This window comes from Pan troglodytes, chromosome 8 (genome assembly GCF_028858775.2).
Source record: "Pan troglodytes isolate AG18354 chromosome 8, NHGRI_mPanTro3-v2.0_pri, whole genome shotgun sequence".
Classification (NCBI taxonomy): domain Eukaryota; kingdom Metazoa; phylum Chordata; class Mammalia; order Primates; family Hominidae; genus Pan; species Pan troglodytes.
In genome coordinates, this window is record NC_072406.2 from 30,958,417 (window position 1) to 30,977,611 (window position 19,195).

The 19,195-nt window shown below is 42.4% G+C and overlaps 1 protein-coding gene across 3 annotated transcripts in view; it reads left to right on the top strand.

Moving 5' to 3' along the window:
- The first annotated feature begins 4,630 nt into the window (after positions 1-4,630).
- The window catches only part of MRC1 (mannose receptor C-type 1), a 103,269-nt gene continuing 88,704 nt past the window's right edge, over positions 4,631-19,195 (top strand). For 2 of the 3 annotated variants that reach the window (XR_010146812.1, XM_507681.8), the window contains exon 1: positions 5,529-6,041. Coding sequence is in view for 1 of the 3 variants with exons in the window: in XM_507681.8 (XP_507681.3) it covers positions 5,981-6,041 (61 nt within the window). In the remaining 2 variants the exon portion in view is untranslated. Of the gene's footprint in view, positions 6,042-19,195 lie in introns of all 3 variants that reach the window. The other variant, XM_009458030.5, reaches the window with a different exon arrangement.

Sequence of the window (19,195 nt, forward strand, 5' to 3'; positions counted from 1 at the left end):
AATGGCTTTAAACATATTCACCATGTTGTTTAACTATCACCACTCTGTATTTCCAGAACTTTTCATCATCCAACATCCAATGGGCTCTGTGCCCATTAAACAATAACTCTCCATTCTCCTCAATCCTCCACCTCCCACCCCTTAGTAAACTCTCTTCTTCCTATCTCTCTGAATTTACCTATTCTATATACCTCACATAAGTGGAATCACATAATATTTGTCCGTTTATGTTTGGCTTATTTCACTTAGCAAAATGTTGAAAGGTTGTACATATAGCAGGTATCAGGATTCCTTTTTACGGCTCTATAATATCCCACTGTATGTTCATACCACATTTGTTTATCTGCTAACAGACACCTGAGTTGCTTCTACTTTTTGGCTATCATAAGTAAAACTTCTTTGAACATTGTTGTACAAATATGTGTTTGAGTCCCTAATTTCAGTTCTTCTGGGTATATACCTAGAAGTAGAATTGCTGGATCATATGATAATTATAGTGTAACTTTGTGAGGCATTGCCAAGCTGTTTTCTGCAGTGGCTACACCATTTTACATTCCCGCCAGCAATGCCCGAGGGTTCCAATTTCTCGTATTCTCACCATCACTTGTTATTTTCTGTTTTTTTAAAGTAATAATTCTTTTGGGTGTGAAATTCTATTTCATTGTAGTTTTGATTTACATTTCCCTAATGACTAATGATGTTGAGCATCTTTACATGTGCTTAGCTTATTGGCCACTTGTATATCTTCTTTGGAGAATTATCTGTTCAGGTCCACCGACCATTTTGTATTTGGTTTTGTTGTGGTTATTGAGTTGTAGTTGTTAATATATTCTGGATATTCATCCCTTAATCAGATATGTGATTTACAGATATTTTCTATTTTGTGCTGTCTTTTCACTTTCTAGATAGTGTACTTTGATGGACACAGTTTTTAACTGTGATAAAGGCCTTTTTATCTACTTTTTTATTGCTTGTGTTTTTGGTATCCAATCCAAGAAATCATTGTCAAATCCAATGTTGTGAAGATTTTATTTCCTGACGTTTTCTTCTAAGAGTTTTATAGTTTTTAGCTCTTATATATATTTAGGCATTTGATCCACTTTGGGTTAATTTTTGTATTTGGTGTAAGGTAAGACTCCAATTTCATTCTCTTTCCTGTGGATGGCCAGTTTTCCCAGCACAAATGCTGTTCTTTCCTCATTGAATGCTTTTGGCACCTTGTTGGAAATCAACTGCCCACACAGGTTTATTTCTGGCCTCTCTATTGTATTCCATTGGCCTATATGGCTATCCTTATGCCCGTACCACACTGTTTAGATTACTGTCATTTTGTAGTATGATTTGAAATCAGGAAGTGTGAATCGTTCAACTTCATTCTTTTTCAAAATTGTTTTGGCTGTGCAGACTCCCATGAAATTCCATATGAACTTTAGGATGGGGTTTTTCATTTCTGCAAAAAAAAAAAATCATTGGGATTTTGATAGGGATTGCATGAATCTATAGATTATATTGGATAATATTGACATCTTAACAATATTAAGTCTTCCATTTCATGAACACAGGGTATCTTTTCATTTATTTAGGTCTTTTTCTTTCAGCAACCATTTGTAGTTTTCAGTGGACAAGTCTTTTGTCTGCGTAGTTAAATTTATTCCTAAGTATTTTATTCTTTTTGGTTCTATTGCAAATGGAATTTTCTTAATTTTATTTTCAGATTGTTCATTACAAGTGTATCAAAATTCAACTGATTTTTGTGTTTTGATTTTGTGTCCTGCAACTTTGTTAAATTTGTTAGTGCTACAGTTTGTGTGTGTGGTGTGTATGTGTGTGTGTGTGTGGCGTGTGTATGTGTGTGTCTGTGGTGTGCGTGTGTGGTGTGTATGTGTGTGTATTGTGTATGTGTGTGTGGTATTTGTGTGTGGGGTGTGTGTGTGTGTGTGTGTGTGTGTTTAAGCTTTAGGACTTCCTACATTTAAAATCAGGCCATCTGTGTACAGAGATAATTTCACTTCTTCCTTTTTAATTTGGATGCTTTTATTTATTTTTTTCTTTCCTACATGCTCTTACTAGAACTTCCAGTACTAAGTTGAAGAGAAGTGATGAAAGCAAATAAAAGCACCAATCAGAACACACAGTCCTGACATTTGGAGGGCTAAATCCTTGTTGCCCGGCCTGGCCTCACCTAGCTGCACTGGGCGTGTGGGCTGCTTCCCCCTTCACAGCTGCCTGACACAGCCATAACCACAGGGAGAAGCTGAAATTCGCTGAAATGTACCAGCCTCTTTATCAAGCTCTCCCTTGGATGCTCCAAGTTTCTGACTAGACTAGTTCCCAAATACAGATGGTCCTTAACTTAGGATTGTTAGACATAATGATTTACCCACTTTATGATGATGTGAAATAGAAATGGTGCACTCAGTAGAAACTGTATTTCGAATACCCATACACCCATTCTGCTTCTCACTTTTAGTACCATATCCAATAACTTACGAGATACTCAACACTGTATTATAAAATAGGTTTTGTTAGATGATTTTGAAATAGAAGAGTTCCCTTATGACCCTCGCAGGGCGTGCGACAGGAATGAGGCTCGCTCCTTTGGTGCCCTGCTGCTCAAACCCCTAGGGGGAGCATGCAGCATGCAGATGGGCAGGTGCAGAGGCTGTGGGGAGTGCTTTTGGGCTCCACCCCACGGCAGCATCTAGGACTCCTGAAGCCCAAGTGGGCGTGTGTTACAGTGTGCTCTTTCAGCTATACCATCTGCAGACAGCTTGTGTTAGTCAGCTCAATAGACCCTCTGCCTTATCGCAAGGACAGGGAGCCAGTGTGACAGCCTGAGTTCTTGCCCAGTGTACTGGAAGAATCAGATCACATGTGGGCTGGAGGGTTGAGTGCAAGGTTTTATTGAGTGGTGTAGGTGGCTCTCAGCGAGATGGATGGGGAGCTGGAAGGGGGGAGTGGAGTGGGAAGGTGGTCTTCCCCTGGAGCCAGGCTGCCTAGCCCCCCAGACTGTTCTCCAACCACCGCTGGCCAAACTCCCCTTGGTGTCCAGATGTCCTTCTTCTCTCTTTCTCTGCTGTGCCACCCCACTGCTCTCCACTGCTCTATTCCTTCACTCTTCTCAATGTTTAGCACTTGTGTCTGTGCCCATTAAGGTCTCAGGTTTTTATGGGCACAGGATGCGGGGCGTGGTGAATCATAGTGGTCTTGGAAATGTAACATTTGCGCATGAAAACAGGAGTGCCTGTTCCCACTTAGGTCCGTGGGTACAGGTCCGAGGGTGGAGCCCTCGCCAGGGATCCTGCCCTTCTCTACCTAGCACTTCTCTGCCTCCTGTCCATATCAATTTTGCCCAATTGGAAGCTAATGTAAGTGTTCTCAACACGTTTAAGGTAGGCTACGCTGAGCCGTGATGTTTGGTAGGTCAGGTGTATTAAGTGCATTTTTGACTTACCATATTTCACCTCACATTGGGTTTAACAGGGCCTAATTTGATCATGAGTAAAGGAGCATCTGCAGTTGCTTCAGTCAGTTCCTGTCCATTTGATGGCTGCTTAGATGGAGGGATGAATTCCTGGAGTTTCCCACACCACCATCTTCTGTGACATCCCTTCCCCAAGATTTGGATTTATTTTTTGCCCCAGTGGCCTCTTGTAGCCTGATAAATCTTTGTTTCAACGAGGTCAAGGTCATGGGGTAAATTCTTTGTGGGGTGGTTGGCTGCATTTTGTTTAAACTTCACAGATTTTAGTACTGATCCTAATTTTTAATTTTACTAATGTGATATACACACTTATGTAATTAAAAAACAAACCCTGGGCCAGGTATGGGGGCACACGTCTGTAATCCCAGCACTTTCAGAGGCCAAGGCAGGCGGATCACTTGAGGTCAGGGGTTTGAGATCAGCCTGGCCAACATGGTGAAACCCCGTCTATACTAAAAATGCAAAAAATAGCTGGGCATCATGGCACGCGCCTGTAATCCCAGCCACTTGGGAGGCTGAGGTAGGAGAATCGCTTGAACCCGGGAGGTGGAGGTTGCAGTGAGCCCAGATTGCACCACTGCACTCCAGCCTGGGCGACAGAGCAAGACTCTGTCTCAAAGAAACAAACCAACCCTGAATGTGATTATATACATAATTCAATTAAATGTATTTGCTTCTGAAATTTATATAAATGTAAATTAGGCAGTCACTTTTGTATATGATTTATTTATATTTGAAAGCCACAAATGACCCATTTAAACTATTTTTTTCATAAGCCAGTGAAACAATGTCTGAGAAAGAAACATTTTTGTTTTGTCTGTTCTGTTCTATAACCATCATTTTTTTTTTCAGTCATGTACAGCCTTAGTGACAAAGAAACTCTGGTCCTCTGTCCTACATTTTCACTATCTTTTTCCCTCCGGTCAGGATAATCTCAAATTTACATGTTAAAAACAATCAGTAAGAGAACTATATCACATTTCTAATAGGATGGAAAGTTTTCAACTTTATCACAAAGACAATGAATGTGGAGGCTTTCCGTTTGAAGATAAAACTATTCATTTAAAAAATTTTAAAAATTACAATGTTTCCAGTAGCTTCTTTTTGAATTACTAACATATTCCACACTCTAGTAACGGTTTGGCCAGCTAATTCTGTTCTACTTTTGAACAATGACAACATAAATGTTTGGAGGGTTATTTTCTGCTTAATGAAAGATCTAGAAACATTTTTTATTCTAAGAAAGAATTCCACTTGCCTTTAAATAAAGATATACCTTTTGACCAAACAATCAGATTTTCTTTTTCTTTTTTTTCTTTTCTTTTTTTTTTGAGATGGAGTTTCGCGTCTGTCGCCCAGGCTGGAGTGTAGTGGTGCGATCCTGACTCACTGTAACTTCCACTTCCCAGGTTCAAACGTTTCTGTTGCCTCAGCCTCCTGAGTAGCTGGGCTTACAGGTGTGCATGACCACACCCGGCTAACTTTTGTATTTTTAGTAGAGACGGGTTTTCGCCATGTTGACCAGGCTGGTTTCAAACTCCTGACCTCGGGTGATCTGCCTGCCTCGGCCTCCCAAACTGCTGGGATGGCAGGCATGAGCCATTGTGCCTGGCCAGATTTTCTTTTTCTAGCAAGGGGACCCACTTAAACTTGAAGAGGACCGTGATGGTTGAGGCTGGGCAGCAAGGCTTTACTGCAAATCCTTTACCACTGTTTTTTCTGGCTTTCTAGAGAACGTTCTAGCAAAAGGTTTCTAGAACTTTCTCCTTCCTGGCCTGACTGACATTCCCTCTTAGGTGTAGCCTCCCTTTCACTTTTCTTCTGCCTGGAGGAAATGAAGCTCCACGGAACTTTCTCTTGAAACTTTCCAAGAAAAAAAAGAAAGGCTCTAAGCACTGAATGTGGAGACTGAAGGGGATGAGCTTCAACTCTGAAGTGTTTCCAGCGTAAAACTGTCCTTTCCAGGGCCCGTGTGGCTGTCACTTCAGAGTGGAGATTGTCTGCTGAGGGACCCCTGACTCAGCTGCTTCCCAGGGGAAGCTCCGTCTTCCGGCACAGGTATGGCCTGCAGCTTGATCTCCACCCAGCCCCATCTGAGCAGGCCGGGAGCTCCCAGGCTGTTTCACTTCTCTCCTTCCTGACTCCTCACCATCACCATCGCCCTCTCTCCTCCCCACCCCGCCACTCCTCTCCCACACGTGTCCCTTTCTCCCCTTCCTCTGCGTCTGCTCTTCTCAGAAGTTAGCTTACGAAGCAAAGTTGTTACTTTGAATTCCTGTTTTTCCAGCCACCCTCATGTGACAGGATGTCTCCTCAGTAGAGGCTTTCCCTAAATTCAGGAGCCCTTTAAAAGGGAGGGCTTCCTCTGTAGTTCTTTTCAGCTGGGCAGCTCTGGGAACTTGGATTAGGTGGAGAGGCAGCTGGGGGGCCTCGTTGTTTTGCGTCTTAGTTCCGCCCTCCTGTCCGTCAGGAGAAGGAAAGGATAAACCCTGGGCCATGAGGCTACCCCTGCTCCTGGTTTTTGCCTCTGTCATTCCGGGTGCTGTTCTCCTACTGGGTAAGTCTGCTCTGAGGCAGGGGCTCTCTGACTTGGGGGGCCGGAACCACACCTTCCTCTTCTGGGTTACTGTGAATGGGTTCCTTTCAACATCTTTGTGAGGAGGAAACGGGGTTCCCCTGCACCACGCAGTCCACGGCTAAGCCTGCTGCCTTCACCTGGCGGCCAGGCATGGGAGGCCTGGAGTTGGAGGGGGGGAGGAGGATGCGTCTCAGGTCTTGGTTGCTGCCCTGCCGGGAACCCTACAGACCTTCAGTGTCCTCCTGACTTCTCTCATCGCTCGTTTTTCCTTCCCTGTTTTCTTCGTGCAGAAATTTCCTGCTCTGTGGTTTACTCTTTCTGGTTTTCAATTCACACTGTTTCTGTCTCACCGCCAACAAACACCTTCTGAGTGTCTTTGGCTGGAAGGAGGGCAGCCCTGATGTCTCCCCGCATCTTAGGTCCAAGGGTATCATCACAGATCATCCCCCCAAAAGTGATTCTAAGCAATTTCCATGCTCATTTTTTTTTTCTGCCAGAATCATTCAGACACTTGATTGTTAGAAAGTTCATCCTTATCTGTATTCTAGACTATTCAAACTGCCACATAAGCAGATCGATTCCTGTTTTTCTTCTTTTTCTGGAGATTAGAGATTACTCATTAGGAACAGCTCCAGAGTTGTTCAAATTCTCAAATACCTTTTCCAGTCTGTCTTTTCTATTTCTCTAGACTCAGTTGCTTAAACTTCAGGATGGGAGTGCCTCGGGGGATTTTCGTTCCTGGTTCTATTTGGAGATGATATAGAAGAGATTTCAAATTTGATTTTTTGATTTCTGATCCCCCTTTATTTCTATGAAATCAACAAACACTTGCAGAGAATGGTTTGTGCCTACGATCTACTCTATGCACTGATGTGAAGGCGGGTGGGAAGTTTCCTAGGAAGAGAGTGTTTTAGTACCGCAAAGGTTAAATCATAAGTATTGAGTGGTAGTGATTATAAAAACGCAAGTGAAGGCGGTATGGTTTACACCCTGTCTCTCTCACTCACCAGCTTTGCGACCTTGGGCAGGCTACTTTATTTCTTTGTGCTTTAGTTTCCATGTCTATAAAATGGAAAGAATAATATTACCTGCCCCCATCAGTTCTTGTGACGATTCAATGAGTAACAATATGTGAAATGTTTAGAACAGAGTATGACCCATAGTAAGTGCCTTATAAGTGTTAGCTATTAAAATCAGTGGCAGAAAAGAAGTACATACAAGGCCAAATAAAAAGGATAGATGAAATTAATTTTATTTTTATTTTTGAGACAGACTCTCATTTTGTTGCTCAGGCTGGAGTGCAGTGGCATGATCTTGGCTCACTGCAACCTCTACCTCCTGGGTTCGAGTGGTTCTTGTGCCTCGGCCTCCCAAGTAGCTGGGATTACAGGCATGCACCACCATGCCCAGCAGATTTTTGTAGTTTTAGTAGAGACGACTTTTCACCATGTTGGCCAGGCTGGCCTGGAACTCCTGACCTCAAGTGATCTGCCCTCCTCGGCCTCCCAAAGTGCTGGGATTATAGGCATGAGCCACAGCGCCCAGCCCTGATATTATTAATGTATTTTATTTCACCCAGTAACTCGGAAATATTATCCCTCAACATTTAATCGATTTGGAATATTTTCCTATTCATTTCTTAAAACTAACTCTTCAAAATCTGGTGAGTATTGTATACTTATAGCACGTCTCAATTCACAGTAGTGTCATTTTAAGTGTACAATGGTTACATGAGGTGACTGGCTATCATACTGGGCAGCACAGACACAGTGCCTAATTTTCTTTAAACTGACTCAATAATGCTTTGGGCAATAGTGTTTCTCGGTTTGCTCAGGAGTGTTTCCCTCTTCCTGACAGCAGGATGCCCTCCTCTGACTAATGTCTTCCTCTTCATAGGCACAAATATTGGGGAGAGAAGGGGGATGCTGAAGATCTGTTTACTTGGAGAATAAACAAACCAAAAATTCAAGGGACCCCCCCTTCCAGATTTTTTTTCCTACGTGAAAGCCTGTAATTTGTGTTGTTTTGTTTTTTGAGACTGGTTTCACTCTGTCACCCAGGCTGGAGTGCAGTGGTGTGATCATGGCTCACTGCAGCCTTGACATCTGGGCTCATGCAATCCTCCCACCTTGGCCCACTCCCAACTCCCCAGTAGCTGGGACTTTGGGCTTGAGCCACTATGCCAGGCTAATTTTTAATTTTTTTAATTTTTTTTTATTTTTGTAGAGACAGGGTCTCACTGTCTTGCTCAGGCCCATCTCAAACTTCTGGGCTCTGGTGATCCTCCCACTTTGGCCTCCCATAGTGCAGGATGATAGATGTGAGCCGCTGCACCCAGCCTGTAACTTTTATTTTATCTTTTCTTGGCCCAAGAAGCATGTGATTGGAGGAATTTGTGTAAAGGCAGGGCACCTGCTTAGTTAGCAGCAGGTTAAACTATTCGAAGCCCCAACACCTCTCCCCTGGCTTCCTGCCCACTAGGAAAACCCATGGGAAGGTCTCCCTACTTGCCATCAGTTTATTTCTTTTCAATCCACACCCCTTCCTTCCACCTTCAGGAGAGCATCCCACAGCATTAGCACCGTAAGTCTCTGTGGGCTGCTGCCAACAGATGGGCTGGTTCTCCCTGGAGGGGTCCAGGAGGCTAGAGGTTAACAGGGCTAGACGCTCACCTTTCCTACTGTTGTTCTTGCCGCGCTATCTTTTTAGCACTCAGCAGCAAGGTTTCCAGCTCAGTTGGTTTATAATCATGGTAGATGCACCATGAGAGCCGGTGGGACACAGAGGTTAGACCACAGCAAAGAAGTTTAACTTGGAAATGGGAGGGTTTGGCTCACAGGTAGTGGTGTATTGGCGAACAACTACTGGTTCCAAGAAGGAAAAGAAAGGAAGCACTGATTTGACTTATGCTGTTTTGCTGTTTACTGATGTCCGTGCTGTAAATATTCCCACCGTGGTTGATTTCAAACTACTGACTTGATGCCCCTGGGGGCAGAGTTGGGAAGAGATGCCAACAATAGGCTTTTTTTTTTTTTTTTTTTTTGAGATGGAGTCTCTCTCTGTCACCCAGCCTTGAGTGCAATGGTGTGATCTTGGCTCACTGCAACCTCTGCCTCCTGGGTTCAAGCAATTCTCCTGCCTCAGCCTCCTGAGTAGCTGGGATTACAGGCACCCGCCACCACACCCGGCTAATTTTTTCTATTTTTAGTAGAGATGGGGTTTCACCATGTTGGCCAGGCTGGTCTTGAACTCCTGACCTCGTGATCTGCCCACCTTAGCCTCCCAAAGTGCTGACATTACAGGCATGAGCCACCACACCTGGCCAACAATAGGCTCTTGCTAGCTGCTGCTATTGGTCCCAGGGCAATATGGAGCCTTTCTAGGCTCTGGGAAGGCGCTCAAACAGTGGGTCAGGTAGTATCATGAAAAGCCTAGAACATCTGCAAAAAATGAAAATGAGAGACGTCTTGGTGGACAGAGAAGCCTTAGAATCATAGACCATTAAAGCAAGAACAAACTAGGAAATGATGCATTTTGACATCATCATTTTATAGATGAAGCACCAAGGCTCAGGGAGGTAAAATGTCCAGAAGGTGACTGTTTAGCAGGTAGACGTAGATCCAGGACTTTGCTCAACGGCTTGTACTTTTCCACATCCCCTTAGATTTCTTGCTGCGCTGTTAGATCAAGTAAGTGCAAATTAGGTTATTCCTGTTGCCATTTGCGGGTCTCACATTTGGCTGGAAGGGATCCAACTGTGGTTCTGACATAGACATCACGCTAATGGTATAATCCTGATACTCCTCTATTTCATTTCCCTCGTTGAAATGCTAAGAAAGATAATTATTATCATGTGATTATCACAGTAGTGGTTTTTCACAAGCACTCTTGAAAACTTTGATTCCAATATAAATGTATGTCTTATGTTAAATATTGATTCTTCAGTGTATTTTTTCACAAAACTGAATTAAGTGGGAGAAAAATACAAGTACCTTTCTCCTTTTTAAATTTGTTCTGCATCTTTCTCAGTGTTTGTATCTAGAAGGCTGAGCTAACTTTTATGCTTTGGAACATAGGGCTAGATTTTATATATATAAATATATACATATATATATACACACACACACACACATATATATATATATATATATTTTTTTTTTTTTTTTTTTTGAGACAGGGTCTCACTCTGTCATCCAGGCTGGAGTGCAGTGGCATGATCATCGCTCACTGTAGCCTTGAATTCCCGGGCTCAAGTGATTCTCCCACCTCAGCCTCCTAAGTAGCTGGCACCACAGGTGCATGCCACCATGCCTGGCTAACTTTTGTGTTTTTTTGTAGAGATGGGGTTTTGCCATGTTGTCCAGGCTGGTCTCAAACTCCTAGGCTCAAGTGATTTGCTCACCTCGGCCTCCCAAAGTGCTGGGATTACAGGCATGAGCCACCATGCTCAACCTTAGGTTTTGACAGTTGTGCAGCTTTTGGTTTAATCTACAAATATTGCACATGAATAACTGTAGTAGAAACTTAGACCTCAGGGCCCATAGTTTCCCATAAAGCAGATGGGAAGATGTCATTGTGTACCTTTCCCTATGTGAGAAAGTTGAAGCTCTGAAGATTCAGTGGCTTGCAGAAGTCGGGTAGTCAGTAAAGACCAGAGCTAACTCTTCATTATGATCTTTAGACTCTGAGGCTAAGAAGTAGATAAATTTACTACCTGGAGTGTGTTGATCAGGAAAGATATAATGTGGTTCAAAATAACACTATGTTAGAAGAAGGACTTAGATCCCTTTATCTGTATCAATTTTTTTAGACTTTTCACTTCAAGAGGGGGAAAGGAAGGAATTAATATTTATCAAGTGTGTATTAGATGCGGATGATATGCTGGGTGCTTTGCATAAATGATCTCATTTAGAAATTCACGGTAGCTTTACCAGACAGCATGATTGCCCCCATTTTACAGATGAGGAAGTAGAGGCTAGAATGGCTAATAGCACTAAGGCATCACAGCTAAAAAATGGTGGAACCAGGATTTGATTGCAAGCCTATCAACCCCAAAGAAGATAACCCTCCACACCACACCCCCTGAGGCTAGAAACCCTGCAGTTCCGTGTTCTCGGTCCTTCAGTCCCTCTTTTTTTTTTTTTTTTTTTGAGACAGAGTCTCGCTCTGTCACCCAGGCTGGAGTGCAGTGGCGCCATCTCGGCTCACCGCAACCTCTGCTTCCTGGGTTCAAGTGATTCTCCTGGGATTAAAGGCGTGCACCACCCTGCCAGGCTAATTTTTGTATTTTTAGCAGAGACGGGATTTCATCATGCTCACCAGGCTGATCTCGAACTCCTGACCTCAGGTGATCCCTCCTGCCTTGCCCTCCCAAAGTGCCGGGATTACAGGCGGGAGCCACCGTGCCTGGCCAGTCCCTCTTTCTACAATGCTGCAACAGTTCTCTGCTCTTTCATTTCATCTTATTCTGAAACATCTCACACTGTCTGTATGACTGATTTTGCCAAGTTAACAATAATAATAATGAATATATATTAAGCAATTCCTGTGTCAGGAACTCTTCTAAGCACTTTATTTAGATGATCTCATTTCATTCTCACGGCAATGAGGAGGTCCTGCTATTTCCCCCTTTATTTTACAGACGGGGAAGTGGAAGCACAGAGTAATGTTGAACTTGGCCAAGGTCACACAGTCAGCGAGCAGCGGAGTCTCTTACCTGGGAGCCAAATCCTAGAGCTCTGATTATGTCATGATCAGATTGACATGATACATACATAAGGTGAACGAATTAGTGGGGCTATGCATGGAAGAAGAAAGAGCAGTGTAGTGTCAGCTTCTTACCTAGTAAAGGGTTTTGTTTATTTATCTTAAGGGGGATCTGGGGAGGCTGGCATTCAGAGGCTGAAGAAATAGGAGTGAGAGCAGAAACTAGCTGTGGAGAAGTAGGAGGGTTCACAATCCAGGACATGGGTAGGGCGGTCAGCAGGAGGAAGGAAGCCTCTTCTACTGACATGGGAGTGAATGGCCCCGGGAAGGTGTAGATATTCATATCTTGAAGGTGGTAGGAGGGAAGTTGGAAGAGTTTCTTGGCCTCTGTTTTGTCCTTGTGGTCAGACCCATACTGGGTTCATATTATGTACTTTTCCAAATGGCCAGTTGCAATGACCTAAATCAGTAGTTTCCCTGAATATTTTGGGTCTGAATGAAGGATCAAAGTGACAAATGAAGTAATTCTCTGTTTTTTTTTCCTTTTGTTCAACATTTCATTTCTTTTTCTTTTCTTTTTTTTTTTTTTTTTTTTTTTTGAGATGGTGTCTCACTCTGTCGCCCAGGCTACAGTGCAGTGGCATGATCTTGGCTCACTGCAACCTCCGCCTTGTGGGTTCAAGAGATTCTCCTGCCTCAGCCCCCCATAGCTGGGATTACAGGCATGTGCGACCACATAGGCTAATTTTTGTATTTTTAGTAGAGACGTGGTTCCACCATGTTGGCCAGGCTGATCTCGAACTCCTGACCTCAGGTGATCCGCCTGCCTTGGCCTCCTGTTCAACATTTCTAAGCCTAAGACTGACTAACACCCTCCATCAGCCCCCAGCACCTGGCATAGCTTCTTGAATGTACTAGGTGCAGGGTAAATATTTGTTTTTCACTGAATTTGGGGAAAACATAGGTACATTTATTTACCTGAGGCTGGTGAACATCTTTCTTAGTTTGGATTCCCCAAGAAGCTGTCCTCAGACAATTGCACTCTGGTTTGAGGGCAAGTTAGTTTATTTGGGAAGTGAGCCCAGGAAACACTGACAGGGTAACGGGGAAGTGAGACAGAAAGGGAAGGTGTGTGGACACCCAGTGACCGCTGTGGGCAATGGAGCGTAGGAGCTCTGGGCGACGGTGTGGAATGGTTGCCTTGGACTCATCACATCCAAGGTACAAGAGATTTAGAGCCGTCAGCGGTTCTCCTTGGCCTCTGATGAAGGCTTCCTCCTACAGGACATTCGTTTTCTGGCCCATCTAATTTGTGCCATGTTTGAGCCTAGAGGGCTCTGATAGCCAGAAAAAGCCCCCAGGGCAAAAGGCGTGGTGCTGGCATTTGGGAGTGGGGCCTGCATGCACCTAAACAGTGAAGGCCGAGGAGAAATAGTATAAATCTGGAGGCATCTGCTACAGCTACTTGCTGCTTTTCCTCTTATCTGGCTTCTCTGTCTTCCAGAAGTTATTGTCTTTTGTGTTCCAATGTCAGCATTTTATTTGCTGATAGTCAGGAAAATCTAAAAATGTATAAGAAAATGTAGCATATCATACTTATCTCCCTGAACAATCACCTTTAATAACCAAATTTTCTTTGCTAGTAGGCTTGGGAATTTAATGACTTGTTCAATGTTGCGGCATAATTTTAAAAATGCTTAAAAAAAATCCAGGCCAGGCGCGGTGGCTCATGCCTGTAATCCCAGCACTTTGGGAGGCCGAGGCAGGTGGATCACTTGAGATCAGGAGTTCGAGACCAGCCTGGCCAACATGGTGAAACCTCATCTCTACTAAAAATACAAAAATTAGCCGGGTGTGTGGTGGCACATGCCTATTGTCCCAGCTCCTGAGGAGGCTGAGGCACGAGAATCGCTTGAACCTGGGAGGCAGAGGTTGCAACGTGTTGAGATCACACCACTGCACTCCAGCCTGGGCGACAGAGTGACTCTGTCTCAAAAAAAAAAAAAAAAAAAGAAAGAAAATCCACACCTATGTTACTGGATGTTTAGTCTTTAATCATTTTTAACCTGAGATATTGGGTTGAAACATTGCTTCTTTACTAAATGTATTTTGATCCTTGATCTTTTTGCCCTTGAGTTAACCACAGCAGAGAGTGTGCTCAATGTGGCAGGAAACTTATCTCTTTTGTTTGTCTTTGTATTGTCATTAGCATAGCATCTGGCGTGTGGTCATTGTTTGTCAAGTATTTGTTGAAAAATTAATGTGAAATTAGTAAGATCAAGTTAGGATGGAAGGAGAATCACTGCAATTCTGGATATAAATTTCTGATGTGTAAGTATTAAAAAAAGAAACTCACATATTAGATCCTACAAATGAGATTGCAGAGAAATTAAAACAGATCGACTGTGTCGATCTGTTCATCTTTGCCGTATTTCTGTTACAAAAACATAATTAGTATGGACAAAAATAGAATGTTTATAAATGTTGGTGTGGTTAATATTGGTAAAAATGCCACAAGCTGCCTTTTGGCCAACGTCTTGAATACGCCTTCAGAGGAAGAAGTATGACATTTTAAGTCAGACATGTTGCAGAGATGATGATAAAGGCAAAATGACATGCTGATTACTTGGGGAGAAGAATAATGCACGATGAATGTATCACCATAGAGCAATAATTTTACATTTCCTTGTATTGTCTGGCAAAGGCAATATCAAACTTACACTGCTTCCTAATGGCAAAAGATAAATAAAGGAAACAAGAATAGATAAGTGTGTATTGAAATAGAACCTTTTCATTTCCAAGTACCCTTTTTGTAAGTATACACATTTCTAAATTGCTCTTCAGTAAAAATAAGCTTTCAGGGGAAAAATGAATATTCAGCATACCTGTAATCATTAATCTATCATTAGATAAATAATTTATCTGGGTTACTAGTTAAGATGCTTCCGCTTAATAAACATTCTTTCATTCATTCAACTAATTATTTGTTGAGAGATTATTTATGCTCCCCAAAAAGAGACTGCAGCACTAAATCAGAAAGATCAAGTACCTCGTCTCATGAAATTTACATTCCAGTAGGGGACTATGGACAGAACATTAGTAAACAAATTGAAGAAAAATATATTTTAAGATGGTTATGGATATTATATGGTAAATAAAAGAATAAAATGAGTTAGGATGATCAGCCTGCTACGATGTTGACACTTGGCTGGGCGCAGTGGCTCACACCTGTAATCCCAACACTTTGGGAGGCCGAGGTGTGCAGATCACTTGAGGTCAGGAGTTCGAGACCAGCTTGGCCAACGTGGTGAAACCCCACCTCTACTAAAAATACAAAAATTAGGTGGGTGTGGTGACATGCACCTGTAATCCCAGCTAGTCGGGGAGCTGAGGCAGGAGAATGGTTTGAAATCAGGAGGCTGAGGTTGCAGTGAGCCAGGATGGCGCCACTGTACTCCAGCCTGGGTGAAATAGCAAAGGGTCTGTCTCAAAGAAAGAAAGAAAAGGAAAGTTGCCACTTGAGCTATGACCTTAGTGAGCATCCCAAGAAGAGGGAACTCGAAACATGAAGTCACTGATGTGGAAGTGAGCCTGGAGAGTTTGAGGAGCTGAAAGGTGGTGTAGTTGGTGGTGAGGGCAGACAGGTCACTGTTCCCTTTCTAATAAACAATGATATAGGGGCTGGATGTATTTTTCCTGGGTACAGTGGTTCCCTTTTGCAGGGTTTAAGTTGTTGAGAACTTGTAGTTAGAAACCCAATCTCCTTCCCACCCAGAAAACCTCTCCATAAAGGTAGATGAGAAAGAAAAGAATTTTACTATTGAGTGAACATTCAACCAGAATGTGGTGTACATCGCAGGCAGTCTGCAAAAGAGATGGGAAAAACAGAAAGACATCTCACTCTTGTAGGTGGCTCAGTGAAGACCACCTATTATATTAGGTAGGTTTTGCAATTTGGCATCAGGTGACAAGTCAGGCCCGGCTCCTCCCAGAAAACTGGGAGATCAGGTGTTATCTTTTTTGATGATTCCATTTTCAAGAGAGGAAGATTAGAGCCAAACCATGGTGGCTTGGCCTGGGATGGTGTAAATGGAGTTGGAGCAAAGAGAATGAATTAGGGTATATGTATGAAGTCAGAGTTGTATGTGTGTGTGTGTGTACACAGAAAGGGAAGAGAAGAGGGTGGAGAGAGGGAGAGAGAGAGAGTTATTTAAGGAATTGGCTCACACAGTTGTGGAAGCTGGCAAGTCCAAAACCTGCAGGGGTAGAGGAGTATGCAGGAAACTCAGGAGAGAGTTGATATTGCAGTTTGAGACTGAAGCAGTCTAGAGCTGGGTGAGGTGGCCCATGCCTGTAATCTCAGCACTTTGGGAGGTCGAGGCAGGAGGATCACTTGAGCCTAGGAGTTCAAGACCAACCTAGGCAACAAAGTGACACCCCTGTCTCCAGTAAAAATAAAAAATATTAACTGGGTATGGTGGCACAGGTCTATAGTCCCAGCTACTCGGGAGGCTGAAGTGGGAGGATCGCTTGAGCCTAGGAATTCAAGGCTGCAGTGAGCTGTGATTGCACTACTGCACTCCAGCTTGGGCGATAGAACAAGATCCTGTCTCAAAAACAAACGAACAAACAAAAACAGAAATAAAGCAGTCCAGAGGCAGAATTCATTCTTTGGGGAATTCCCCCTTTTTCTTCTTCTTCAGCTTGTTTCTCTTAAGATCTTCGCCTGATTGGATGAGGCCCACCCATGCTGGGGAGGGTGAGCTGCTTTACTCAAAGTTGGCTGATTGAAATGATCATCTCATCTTTAAAAGAATTCCTTTATAACAACATCCAGTCTGGTGCTTGATCAAATATCTGGGTGCCAAGACCCAGCCATGTTGACACATAAAATTAACCACTGCAGTGTATTTTTGGGTACAGATGGTAGATTTCACTATTGCCTTAGAATGCAAAAACAAGCTGAAAATCCAGGAAGACTCCTAGGTTTTTAGCTTATAGATCTCGGGGGATGGTGGTGCCAAGAATTAGAAAGAGAAGTTTGGATGTTACTCATTAAATGCTGTCTTAGAGTGAAATTAAGATGAACTGCAGATAAAAATTAGGCATATAAAAGTCAAGTATAAAAACATCTGAAGGAGGAACACTGTTCATGCATAAAGATTTTTGAACGCCTTCTCTTAAAAGACTGGTTGCCAGTTAATTGACTGAATTTGACCAGTTAATAAGACTGTTGTTTGACAATACAATGAAAATGGCCAAAGTATAAGGTGGAAGATATATTTACTATTATTAACAATGAGGTATTACTAAGCAAAGCTATCTGAAAAGTGGAAGATAAGTCCAGCTTTAAAAAAAACAACAGTAGGTAGAATAACACAAACAAATTACATTAAATTTAGAGGCTAGTATAGTGGAGTTTACATATATCTATGGCAAAAGTTTCAGAGTTCGTTGCATTTTGAGATTAGAGAAGATAATTTACCTTTGCATAAAGTAAATGATCATAGTCACTGTTTTTTAAAAAACCGTTTTTATTTTCCTATTTCCTGTGTTCCACTGTGAGCAAAGCCCTATATTATCAAAATTCTCATTTTATTGCCAAGGTAGAAAATTACTCATTTTGTCCCACTAGGGCACGAGCAGTTACAAAATGAGATCAAGTGTGGAAGGAAGCTCAGCTAGACGGGAGGAGATTGGGACAGGTATTGCATGTTCTGTGAACAGATGTCAACTGCAGAGAAGCCAGCAGAGGCAGGTGTCCGGATCCAGGCTTTACTGAGTTCCAATTCCAAGAAATCAAAGCAGCATGAATGAGTAACCCAGCAGAGGAGCCCAGGCAGAGGTTTGAAGTTGCAGAGAACTAGGAACCCAGGTGGCATAGAGGCAGCGAGAGTAAGTCTTACTCACTCTAAGTAAGACAGCATTTAATGCGTAACATCCAAACTTCTCTTTCTCATTCTTGGCACCATCATCCCCCAAGATCCATAAGCTAAAAACCTAGGAATCTTCCTGGATTTTCAGCTTGTTTTTGCATTCTAAGGCAATAGTGAAATCTACCACCTTTACCCAAAAATATACTGCAGTGGTTAGTTTTATGTGGCAACATGGCTGGGTCTTGGCACCCAGATATTTGATCAAGCACCAGACTGGATGTTGCTATAAAGGTTTTTTTTTTTTTTTTTTTTTTAAAGATGAGATGATCATTTCAAGGTAGGATAGAGGCAGGAGATCTGGAACTAGTGTGGACAAGAGCATACAGAGGAGTGTGTCAGGAGAAAATAATCTTTTGAGGCAAAAATTTATTATAAGGTTTAAGCTTATGGGTCTAGAACTGATCTCAGAGTGTAAGTGGTGCTAACCTCCCTGGGGTGTTCAGAACAGGAAATAGAATACAGCTTGCAAAAATGCTTTGGAAACACTGAAGGACTCTACTAGTGGTATGATTCTAACTTTGTTTGATTTCGCTGGAATTATTTAATTAAAAATAATGAGCTCATTTAGTCAGAACCTCAAACATCTACACTACTACCAGCTCATTTTGAAAGAACAAGGTGAATGCATGGAATTTAGGAAAACTTCACAAGATGTGTTTAATTTATGTCACAAAATCAAAGCACTCAGTTACTTTCATTTGTTTATTCCTTAACAATAAAGAAAAAAGAGAAAGCTTTACATGAACTCAATTTTGATTTAATTAAAGGAAAAAAAAAATGCTTACCAGATCCTTTTTTCCTCTTTTGCAAGAGGAAGTTCCGTTTTGCCAGCTAGCAGCTATGTGCTGTTAAGTATAAGCCATCCTTACATATTTACTTGAATCACCAGTTCCAAATTACAAATATAAAAAATGTTATTTTTAAAGTTATTCTCATAAAATATTCTCTCCAATGATATAAAACTTACATTGATTTATCCTTTATTGCAAACTTCACTATTAAATTATTAACAAATAATACCAAAATGTGTTGAGATGTGTCACACTACAAAATCCTATTCTAGTCTGGGCGAGGTGGCTCCCACTTGTAATCCTAGCACTTTGAGAGGCTGAAGTGGGAAGATTGCTTGAAGCCAGGAGTTCAAGACCAGCTTGGGCAACACAGTGACTCCATCTCTACAAAAAATAAAAAATTAGTTGGTTATGGTGGTACAAGCCTGTAGTCCCAGCTACTTGGGAGGCTGAGGCAGGAGGATCACTTGAGCCCAGAAGTTGGAAGCTACAGTGAGCCATGATTGCACCACTGCACTCCAGCCTGAGCAACAGAGTGAGACCTTGTCCTTTAAAAACAACAAACAAACACACACCTTTTCTAGGACATACATGCATTTAATTTTACAGTTTATTGTATTCGTATTACCCAAATTTTCTTTTCCCAGTTGATATTATTCCTTTCTGTTTTCTGCCTTGTATGTTCCACTCCTGAACAATC